Source organism: Salmo trutta, chromosome 28 (assembly GCF_901001165.1).
Source record: "Salmo trutta chromosome 28, fSalTru1.1, whole genome shotgun sequence".
Taxonomy (NCBI): Eukaryota; Metazoa; Chordata; class Actinopteri; order Salmoniformes; family Salmonidae; genus Salmo; species Salmo trutta.
The window spans coordinates 13656532-13668966 of NC_042984.1; the positions used below are offsets into that span (position 1 = coordinate 13656532).

The 12435-nt window shown below is 38.5% G+C and overlaps 1 protein-coding gene across 1 annotated transcript; it reads left to right on the top strand.

Moving 5' to 3' along the window:
• Positions 1 to 1351: 1351 nt before the first annotated feature.
• Positions 1352 to 5227, top strand: LOC115165528 (homeobox protein Hox-C13a-like). Its single transcript, XM_029718714.1, has 2 exons — positions 1352 to 2060; positions 4141 to 5227. The coding sequence occupies exons 1-2, from the start codon at positions 1397 to 1399 to the stop codon at positions 4398 to 4400; spliced, it is 924 nt and encodes a 307-aa protein (XP_029574574.1). The 5' UTR covers positions 1352 to 1396; the 3' UTR covers positions 4401 to 5227.
• The last annotated feature ends 7208 nt before the right edge of the window (positions 5228 to 12435 follow it).

Here is a 12435-nt window from a genome sequence, read left to right on the forward strand (position 1 = left end):
TTCTGAAGTCTATCACTCTACCTATTGCAAAAGGCTGGAAAAGCTGAAGCTTTTTGCATAGCATAGCTATCAATATTTCTTCGAAGACGAAGGCATACGATAAGAACAAAATATAGACAGATCTAATTTAGCTAAACCTGGCCCAAGATTCAGCTTTTACGCGTTACCTTTGGATTACCCAAAAGGTGCCAAATGTGATGCCCAATATTTTCTCTCACAAATATGATTATTATTGTTTTAAAAAGAAAGGATAAGTAATATTTAGAGCTCAAATAAAGTGTATTTGGAATACGTGATTATATCTCACCAAGTACATTTTGAAATTAAAGATGCAATCCTGTAGCATAATTCAAAGCTCTGAATTCATTTTTTTTTTTAATTAGACCAAGAAGTTGAATTCATGCCAACACAGTTTCGAAATCCTGAAACTGCTTAGCCGTAGTTGACACAGTTTGCTGACAAACATATAGCCTTAATGATTTACCAATGGTCGGTCGTATCATTATTTGTATTCCTAAGAAATGTGCATTTGTGTCTGCATTGCCATACCAATATTAGTCGAAAAAAATAGAATATTCAACATTTTTTTAGACATGGTCAATAGTGTGTTAACCACTCCTGTGAATATGCAAGTCTGAATATGCATTTTAATCGTCATGCAGCCAAAACATTTTCCACTCTGACTCTAAAAGAGATTATTGTATGGAACATTGCATTTGTTAGTGAAACCAGCACACTGTCACGCATTGAAGCGAATGAAATATGATGCAAGTTGTTTACTTTAGTATAAATCTAAAAATGCCTAGACCTGCATATTCATTTATTATAATAACAATATTTTTCGTCACGCTCAGTAATTAAATGTTTCTTTCCATTTAAGTAATTTAGCAGACGCTCTTGTCCAGAACAATAATGGTTAATTGGCTTGCTCAAGGGCACATTCACATATTTTTCACTTTGTCAGCTCGGGGATTCGAACTAGTAACCTTTCAGTTAACGGTCCAGCACTCTAACCGCAAGAGTACCTGCGGCTACTTCAGGTTAATGTTTTCCAGTGTCGGCCAAACTTTGCAGGTTGTTTTCATTTCCCCTTCTTCGTCTAAGGTTTCCAACCTCCCCTTTAAAGATGTTCGCGTGGGTGACTTCAGCCAATGATAGGACCCTGGATTCCCCAGAAAGAAGCGATGAAACTTGAGCTGCTAGTTGTTTATAGGGCTTTTCTCCCCCCACTCACAAGCCTCAATCTCTTCGGGCTGGTTAGCATATCACGTGTCAGAACCATAACGAACTGGACACACGGGGTCATGGTTGCGCATGCGCTCGCGTAATATGTAGTTGGAAATGAGGTGTCCGTCTTGGAGTAGTCGACTTTTAAAAAGCATCCGCAACCCCTGATATGACAACTTCACTGGTTCTGCATCCACGCTGGGCGGACACCTTGATGTACGTTTATGAAAAAAGCCCGAATGAAAATAATCCGAATAAAAACCAAACAATGGAGGGATTGAGCGGGAATTGCCCGGCGACCCATTGCAGGGACCTAATGTCGCACCCTGGGTTGGGGCGACATTCGGGCACTATAGCGACCCATCAGGGCTCTATGTACTCGGATATATCTTCCCCAGACACCGGCCGACAGTGTCCTGCTCCCCAAACCTCCTCCAGTCCATCTCTGAGCTACGGTTATCCGTTTGGAAACCCTTATTACGGTTGTAGGTTATCTCACTCGCACAACGTGAACTTGCAGCAGAAGCCCTGCTCGTACCACCCTGCAGAGAAATATGGCGACCCCACCAGCACCGCTTTGCCCACCGAAGAGCTGTCTAGCAGGGCGAAAGAGTACGCCTTCTACCCCAGTTTTGCTAGCTCGTACCAAGCGGTTCCTGGATATCTAGACATGTCAGTGGTTCCCGGGATCAGCCACCCCGAACCCAGGCACGACGCCTTGATTCCCATGGAGGGCTACCAGCACTGGGCTCTGTCGAATGGCTGGGATGGGCAGGTGTACTGTTCCAAGGAGCAAACACAGTCCACTCATCTTTGGAAATCTTCATTTCCAGGTATGAAATTAAACATGTTTAAAATGTCATACCCCCACCCTTGTTATTACCTATCATGAAATGCAATGGTTTCCTCATCATAACGTAGCCTTATAATTTACCATGTGGCACACCAAAGCTATAGCCAAGCCTTTATGTCAATTGTTATGTGTAGAGTTATATATAAACGACAATGTATAGCATCCCTTTAATACATTCTTGAGGCACAGCGTAATATTTGTGCAACATTTCACAGCGTAATGAAAATGACAGGCATGGTGGGCTATTTTCATCCACTCGGTCCTCTAATACAGGGGGAGTGTTGGCGCGGTTGGTTGGTTATGAGGCTGATCCTTCAATATGCCAAAATCAATGTCACGTCCTTCAATTTAACTCAACACCATGGTTTGTGCTTTAGTTGAAATCACAGCTGAAAAACCTATCGTCAGAGAAAATAGCTTACCCGGTGTGATTTTATGCATCTGGTGATAAACACTATAAACGCGCATTGTAGAAACAAAACAATTAGTTTCAGCTTTGTTATTTACAAGTCACGACATGAATACAATAGCGCTTAAACCAGGTAGTCAGTCATGCAGCGGCATAACAACATACCTTTGCGCTTGTATTATAAAAGCAAGCTAGGCTACTGTTTGGATTGTGCCAATAAATCTCTGCCGAATCTTTGTCAACAGCGCCCAATGTTTCGCGAGGGCGCGTTTTGCATGTGAGAATCAATGTTCCATTGGCCCATGACCAAAGCATCTAATATCTGACTCAAATACTGTGTTGCATAAGTGTTTCATAACTATTTATAATTCAATGGCTTTTTGAAAGACAAGCTTTCCTTTTGTATTGGCTACATAGCCTAGTCTGATATTTGATAAAGAAAACACGATCCATAAGCGTCCATTATGATGTTTACACGGTGTTTACTAGAGTGCTTAGTTAACCACAAAGTTTTATCGTCTTGGTGAAATGTGTATTTGCATTTCGGACACGGAGGAGTTGTTGCCCTAGCTAGCTCTCCCCTCACGCCATTTTGCCTCCTTTTCCAGGAGATTCCTCAAAAACACACACGCGGACGTTGAGCGCGCGCGGATGACGCACAACACACACGCACAAAACAAACACAAACAAACTCTCTCACACACAAAACACACACACACACACACACACGTGTAGCCTATGGGTCTGTTATAGACAACTTTTTGAGCAAGTCAGACAATCCTAACTCATAGCTATAGGTAGCTCAAGTCGCATCCCAATTCCCAACATAAATCAAACTTGAGCTGTTTGCGCTTTGGCCCAATGTATGCAAAAGGCTGAGCGCGTCAACGGGTTCTTGATAAATAAGTGTTCATCGGATCCTCACAGTACAATACCAAACATCTTCAAAGATCCAGGGCATACCTGCATAATTACGCAATGATATGTCCACTGTCGAAAAAGGTATTGTTGATATATATTGATATATTTATATCAAAACAATAAACATTGTGAGTATTATATGAACATCGTTAAGTATTTGGGGGTAACATTGTGTACATCAGCAAGGCAAAACATGTTTTTCTCATAAAAATCTGATAAAATACTATACTTACATCCTCTTTTCGATGTGTACAAGGAGGTATAAACAATGTATCGACCCCCAAGGCCATCTCTGTGTCGTTCATATCTTTATTACGGATCAAGATTCTTATATTTTGAAGAAATACAATTTGTCATGCGTACTGAGTGCCTGTAACTCAAAGAAAACATGTTCTAATACCTCATACACCTCGCGTGCCTAGCTAAATATATATAACAATGTGCTGGATATATGCTTGTATTTGAACATCAAGGAGGAAAGCTTATAGATCAAAACGTATACCAGTAAAAAAGTAAATACCAATTGTGCGTCCAAAAATATCGCGCGTAATGTTTAAATTTCGCCCATAGATAATTTATTAGGCTGAATCTAACGTCTATGAGGTATTTTTGACATAAAAGGCATTTCCATAACAATCATATTGATACATGAAATACATTTGAAATAATCAGATTAGTGAATAGTGGTGGGAAATGTGTTTGCGTAATACATATCTCCTTTTCTCTCCAGACGTAGTCCCTTTGCAGCCTGAGGTCAGTAACTACCGTCGTGGACGTAAGAAGCGGGTTCCCTACACCAAGCTCCAGCTGAAGGAGCTGGAGAAAGAGTACGCTGGCAGCAAGTTCATCACCAAAGACAAGAGAAGACGCATCTCCGCCGGGACCAACCTCTCAGAGCGCCAAGTCACAATTTGGTTCCAGAACCGACGGGTGAAAGAGAAGAAATTTGTCAGTAAATCCAAGACTAGTAATCATATGCATACTACTTGATAGATTCCCGGGCCATTCTACACTGCAGCTGATATCCATCCCACCATCTTCCAGTCCATGATTTACCTCTTAGCGACAACCAAGCCAGAAGATCACTTCGGCAGTGTATTTTAATTCAATTCCAATGGTCCACACACTCCACGCTACAAACCCCCTTTTTTCGATTTAGAGAAAGAAATGCTCTAAAAAACTGTGAAAATATTGAGAAATCAGTTCAACTTTGTTTTATATGAATGTACATATATAAATATATAATATTTAAAACGATATTTGTATTTCAAAAAGACACAAGGATTGCGTGTTTTTTACTCTCAAACCAATCTCACGAGGAATATTGACTTTTCCAAGATTTTTCATCCAACAGACAGCCAGATGAAAACAAGATATTTTCATCATGTCATCAACAGAAAGTTAACTGAAATATGGACAGAAACTTGTCAGGGAGAACGATAACTTCAATTAACTCGAAATTCTACACAAAAAAACTATGAGCTGTATTTTCTTCACAGACTGGGTTTTTGCTGGGGCGACGGATGATACAATGGTTCTCTAAAACTGCTCCCGTTCCGAATTTCAGAAGCTATATATGTTGTCTTCCTGTCTTTTCTGTCTTTCTTGTTAATAGGGTAAAAGCAAGGCTGCTATTGTTATACATGTACAGTGCAATGCCTTCATTATTTAATGCAAATTCTCTCGTATGACAGGGCTGTAAATTGGAATGTCTCAAACTCTTTCTGTGTAACTCTTTCAGTGAAGGGTAATGTCTGTCATGCAACTTGAATGATTGTAAGCAATTAAAGTCAGTGAATATTACACATAAATGCACATTCGTTTTCTTTTGATTCCTGTTTATAGTGGGCTATATATAGTACATTAGAAGCTGTTCAGTCGCCTTGGAAACAGACAGTCTTGTAACCGTATGTCCTGCAGTAGGCTATGTGCACTGTATTATGGTGTTTTAAACATACTGGTGACATGTTTCATAAAGACATGTATTTTCACCCCGGTCAAACAAGGTTATTTGTTGAAATATCATGAATGAAATGTTGTGCTTGTTTCCTGTTTCCTGTAGTAAGTAATCATATCACTTAGTGGAAATTAGTTTGCAGTGCATTCTGTCTGACATCCTCGTGGCCGGTCCAACAAGCAGGACCGACATTGAACAGCCCTGGTATTGACGAACCGTTTGTATAGAAGAGGATAGAAGTGTATACGTGCTTTGGATAGACATGTATGATATTGACATGTACACTTAGGAGATCCAATGATTCATATTCAACTGTGTATCCTTTGACGCGTTTCCTGAGGATAGGTTGTACGGGTAGGAGTAAGTAATAGGCCCACCTAATACAGGCCTGTATAATAAGCCTATTGTTTAAGCACTGTTGTTTAAGTAGAGAATGAACATTTCCACAAAGTTTAATGTGGAGACTTGCAATGTGAGATTACGACGTCTTCTTGGATCATTCCGATTCTTCCAATTACGTCCTTCTAACTCAGCTGAATATAACAGAAATGGCTGCTTACCACATGTATCAGGACACAGCAACAGTATTCGCTAGCCTCGTGTTCGGTATTGAGCAGCAAACGAATAAACGATCAGTGATAGGCTATATTTGGTTTTTCATGCGTAATAGGCCTACATTTATATCAAAGCAATGTAGGCATACAATGTCTTAATGTCTTCTTCCCTTCTAAAGAAACACAATACCCTGAATAAATAAAACATTCCATAACACACACACACGTAGTAGAGTTAAAATGGTTTTAACTCTACTACACACACACACACACACACACACACACACACAATGTTGATATTTCGACAGCTAGGTTCTTTAAATCCATGTTCATGCTAAAGTAACGTATTTCAGTTTCACTGAATCCATAGACTTACAGCAGCTTAATGCGTCCACATGTTTTCCTTGCCCTAGAAATAACGAAGCATTCCATAACAGAGGAGACCTTCTCCATGATTTGCCCGCAGTTACTCGTAACTCGTGATATTGACTTGCTTTTTCAGGTTGACTACAGGCCTCCGAAATACCTTTTCGTATACATGCGTAATAGCGTATGTGTCATATATATGTCATAAGTTAGCTATAATTTCTCTAGGAATGTAAAGTAAGTACTTTGTGCCTAAAACTGGATATAAACTTGCGTTTAAATTGATTTAGCGTATTCCAAGCTATAGAATTCCGTCCAAAGTCCATAACCTATACGTTCTGTAAATGTATTGAAGCTGGTATAGTATCATCGTCTCCGCCATTGTTAGGCCTATTTTATAGAACCAATATACTGTAGATATTCTTAGATTGTTACCATTCTTATTTCTGGTATTAAAGGACACACCACACACACAGAGAGAGATGGGACCACTCACCAAACATCAAGCAAATAACACTATGCCTTTTTCTCCGTTTCTTGAAACCTTTCGCACCATTACCCACGGGACTACTTGTGGCCATATGCTTCATTGGTCAACCTGATAATGCTTATTTGAAACTGTAGTAAGCAAATGAAAAGCGTATAAAAAGCGGTGTTTGACGTCAGGGGCACCTCTTTACCCTTGACCGTGACTATGCAGCCAGTCACTTTGACCTTGACATCAGAGCAGCGCGTGAATACTAAACAGGGGGCTGGGCGAGCGTAGCAGGGAAGGCCCACGGTTTGTTTACAGGCAAATAAGGTGTTTTGTCCCTGTCTAGACAGCTAGACTTAATAACATGCCATAAATACATAAAAAGGGGAAATGCACCGATATCCTACTGACCTGACCATCTCTGACTGGTGACCAACTCTGAGTGAGCCTTATCGTTAACATTTGGGTTTCTGTGTCATCGTTTGTGTTAAACAGAGCATACCTTACTCCCAAAGTGGGTTATTCTCTTCTCTCCTCTCTCTCTCTCTTCCCCGTGCTACTCAAAACCAACCAATGGTTTCATTCTCTCATCATGAAGTGTGCGTGTGTGTTATTGACCACAAAGGACAGGTAGAACTTTGACGTTTCCCAACGCCGACGCCTATCTGACTGCAGCGAGCAGCCATGACGGCTCGAGACACCGCTCACCTCACGCTCAGCTTCTGTCTGAGAATAAATGAAATATACCGAAGTGGGACGTCGCTCATGATATACCGATTTAAGGTAATGGCCATTTTTCTTATTTTATTTATGCATATTTGGTCAAATGACAGCACATTTTAGACAACTGATATTCCTTTTTGTGCTAGAAAGTAAAACTTTGCTTGGTTTAGCTGCTATAGGCATTGTTATTCATGTGCAATAACAATGCAATCTTTGAACAACTTTGGAAATGTAACTCTTAGTATGTCAAAATAGACCGACCGGTTTGCATTGTTGTGTTAGGAAATGTAGTTGTATTTGACAAGAGGGGTTTTAGACATGAAGAATGAATTTGTTCTCTCTGGGAAATGTTTGGGGTATGTTCTATAATGTTTTGGGTAAGATAAATGATGAAAATAAATAAGATGTGATTGTGGTATCAGTTTGCAATTGTTCATCTCAAATTCCAAAAAGATATAGTTAGAACCTCATGTAGACCTATGTTTTTTACTCTGCATCCATTCTTTGAATACGTGAGATATCGTCATGTACGGACAAGTAAATCACAGTGTTTTATTTAAGGATGTCAATATGCCGCCTTTCTATTCAAGTATTAAAAACACGATTTTATTTAAAACAGTATTTTGCAATGAAGGCAAACCAAATGACAAATATCAACCTGCCCACATCACCCAACACACGAACTATTTGTTGTAAACTTACTTCATACTTCTACAAATCTTGTATTTCCACTAAATACACTGAAAGTGAATGGACAATTTGAATCATGACAAATCCAGAACAATTATTCAGACGTTTACTTTATATAATCCAGGATTTCATATTGGCCTAGTTCATTGTCATACATCACGCTCAATCTACAATATCTGAGAACGTTTTACGTTGAGAATTATGAAAATTGGCTCATATCTATGATGTGACAAACTTAGATATTGCGTGTTGAGTTAGACAATTTAGTGAAACAATTGCTAATTAAATCAGGCACTGAGGGTGTCGAAATTCTTGAATCATTCACGCAAAGGCTTAAATCTTTCGATTTAAATGTTTATTCACTCAATATTGTCAATCATTTTCGGCATTCAAACTGATAATTTCAGCAAAGAGTGTTTTGTCCAATCAAAAACACAAGACAACTTCACTCCAAATGGAATGGAATAATTTGTCCAGTGAAAATGGCATGTAGTCGTACACTTACTTCCTTTAGATTATAACAAGTAACCAAAAAGTACTTATTTGATACAAGTTTCAAAATGTAAATGAAAGCTTTGGCTAATGTGTAGGCCTAGCCTGGTTAAATGATGAAATAAGGCTATAGAGCGAATAGCTTGTGGTTGCTGCCAGGCCCCGGTCCAACCAAATAGATGGCGCTGGTCCCAGCCAGCATGTTGCTGAGCAGGGTTCTAGAGGGCAAAAGCTGAGTTGAGAAGGGGGCTGATAACCTCTGGTGGTGGCAAGGTGAAATACCAGGGTGTAGAAATAAAACTAGAATTGATTTTTGCATTCATTCAATCAGTCACATGGACGGGTTGGTTGTTTAGGCTTGGCTTAGATTGTTGACAACATATAAACTATATTTCGTCTCCAATGTTTATTGAAAACTTAAATACATTTGCACAATGAGCACTTGTTGTCTCTCAAAAACATCGTTATAGTTGTTGGTTATTAAGCTAGCGAATTCTAGCCTTATTAGTATAGACATTAGTCAAAACACCTCAAAACAAGTCATGGTATCAAGAACAATATAAAACCAGCTGAAACGAGTCAACTCCGATTCCCCACATGGTAGTTATTGGAATTGTTGCTAGCTATATGGCTATCCAGAATCACAACAACACATTTCTGCCCTGTTGAAGCGCACGCATTGTTTTCGTGACATTGTCGTCTAACCCATCTATACAACGAACGATGCTGCATCTTGTAATTATCATTATTACTATTAGGCTATTACTTTTTAACATCAATAGGCCTATATAGGAGCCTAACACTAAATCCATATTCATATTTTAACATAGTATTGTTATTATTGTTGCTGTTATATTTATACCATGACTTGTTTTGAGGTGTTTTGACTAATGTCTATACTAATAAGGCTAGAATTCGCTAGCTTAATAACCAACAACTATAACGATGTATTTGAGAGACAACAAGTGCTCATTGTGCAAATGTATTTAAGTTTTCAATAAACATTGGAGACGAAATATAGTTTATATGTTGTCAACAATCTAAGCCAAGCCTAAACAACCAACTCTATGTGACTGACTGAATTTGTTGATCTTATTATTGTTGTTAGTGAAGTTTTAGTTTTGTTGTTGTTATCATTATACAGTACGCTATATTCATTATGCATATTGTTGTTTTGTTGTGGTGATGTTATCCATTTCTTAAATCCCAACACAACGATTCTGCTTCATAGCGTTTATACATTTCTTATATCCCAACATAACGACGTCCCATAGCGATTTTGAGTTTTAGCGACTCTTCCCTCTTAGACACGTGAGGAATATTTTCAAGATGATTCATATGAATGGTTTATGTTGTGTTGGTAATGCTATTTGCATCATTTTTTAGCTATAGCTACAGGCTCTTCCAACGCCAAATTATGTAGATATAAGATTCGTTTGTAGGTATTTATTTAGGCCTACTGATTATCTGTTCTAACGGATTAGGAATAATAATGTTATGCATAATAGGGCTATGCGTAAAATGCCTGAGTATATGTCAATTGATTGAAAATAGAGAGATTGTGATTGATTTGTAACCACTAAATATATTAATCAATTCCCTCAGCTGTTCTGAAAGAATTGGATAATTACTTGGCAGAACCACACACGCACGCACGCACGCACACACACACACACACACACACACACACACACACACACACACACACACACACACACACACACACACACACACACACACACACACACATAACTTTATAATTTATAACATTTTAATTCACAGGCAATTATATGATATTTCGCAATGATCTTCCAAAAACAAATGTTTTGAACAAATGTTTTTTGACGGTCAAGTTCAAAGGGTGTGCACCCATAGACTGCTGTTAAAATATCGAATATTGTAACACGAGCAACTTCGTTATAGGTATGATATTAAATCATAATTATTAATAATTTAACGTTTAATATAAGTATATTTTATAACAGAAGCCTATTTTAACAGTTTACCTTCAGCATTTTAAGTTAATGGTTATGATCTAGTTCACTATCCTTTTTTCTAAATGGAAACTTCTTCCTATATTAAAATAGACAGAATTAAATAGGCTTAAAATCTTGCAGTTCTCCCCGCGTTGTTCACAATCAGGGAGGTCTTATCCTTGAGGGGAACTTTAAAAAGATCCATGGCCATAACCGTGGCAACCTGTCTGCACAAAATCAAAGTGGAGTAAAAAAGTCCTTTGTTTACGCTATTTCCCTGTCTGGACAGGCCGAGAGATTCCAAGACAGAAATTCCAATCCCGAGCCTCCAGACAGCGCACGAGACAGTGACCTTGAACTGACAACCAGTATTTCCCAACTGTCGTTTTGTAAAAGAATATAGACCTATAAAAATACTTATTTTCTCAGAATATCTCAGAATATCAGTTGAGTGTTGCTCAATTCCCCTACGCTTCTAATGGTATCGTCTGTATCAAATGTGAATCCAGAAATCGTTGAGTGTGAATGTGAAGTGGGCTTGTTGGAGAGCTGGTCTGGATCGAAGGCGTGGTGGCATTGGGGGGGTCTGGTCTGCTGCAGCACAACGACGCTGTTGCCTCTATTCTCTTTGAGGTAAAGTGGAACCATTATATATCATGCAGATTCACTTGTAATATATATAGCGATAATTAAAGCTCTACTTTGAAAATGGTCATGGACTTATCGTTACATGGTTACAGACATTTTCTCGTCTTGTAATTAAGGTTTTTGCATTGGCAACTTTTCCTAGAATGGAATACTATGTCGTAATTAAGAACATGAGAGGTTGTGAACTAAACCGACACCAAGTAATCTCCCATAGTGCTCAGACGGCTGTAGCTAGGCTCATAACATATAATAACATTTATGTTGTTGTACTGCATTGCAATACTTACTAAGGGTCTGCAATGATTGGAGAAGAAATTCTGAAAGTGCACGAGGCCAAATTAAAACTCAAAGAATTCAAAGCAGCGTCTCCAATTTCAGATGTATATGTTTCGTTCTATTTCGAGGCTGAGGCACGCTGGTTCTCTGTGATATCTGTCACTGCTGTCGGTGGATCAAAGAACGTGTGGCTTGCATCAAATCATGTCTGAGTTGAAAATTGTGCAGCAACCAATGTAGCCTATGTAAAACTAATTAGGCTAGTATTCTCGGGTAAGGCTTTGCAATTCTTGTCTATGCAGGAATATTCAAATTGCAAGTATAAAATGCCACATACTTAACATTTACATCTAAAATGTTATATAACTACTACAATTACGTTGTCAATAGGTCTAAGTTATTTTATTTACAGATATTTTATATTTTACATAGTTATGCTGTTATGACGAATAATATAAACATTTGGACAAAGAGTTATAAATCCACGTTATAGCAGACCATCAGTATTACTATACATCAAATAGTATGGTAAGGAGTTATATTCCTTTACCATACCCTCAACACACAGTTATATATGTTGTAATATCCTTATGACGTAAAACCGCGCGTGATATTTCATTGATATTATGGTAACGCATGCTTCATGAAAATAATGTGAATGGTTAACATGTTTTAAGATCAATAAAGCGCAATTTTGTGCATGCACTTGAGTAGCACTGACATATTCAGAGCAATATACATTCATTAATACATGTAAGTCTTTATTTAGTAGGCCTTATTTATGCCTATAAGAAGTCAGCCGTAATCGTCACCAGTTCTACAGACATCTGGGAACCTAGGCAATGAGCCTTAACCTATAAGTATACAC

Coding starts and splice junctions, on each gene's coding strand:
- LOC115165528 (XM_029718714.1), top strand. CDS start 1,397: ATGACAACTTCACTGGTTCTGCATCCACGCTGGGCGGACACCTTGATG. Junction 2,061..4,140: donor TTGGAAATCTTCATTTCCAG/GTATGAAATTAA, acceptor TTTTCTCTCCAG/ACGTAGTCCCTTTGCAGCCT.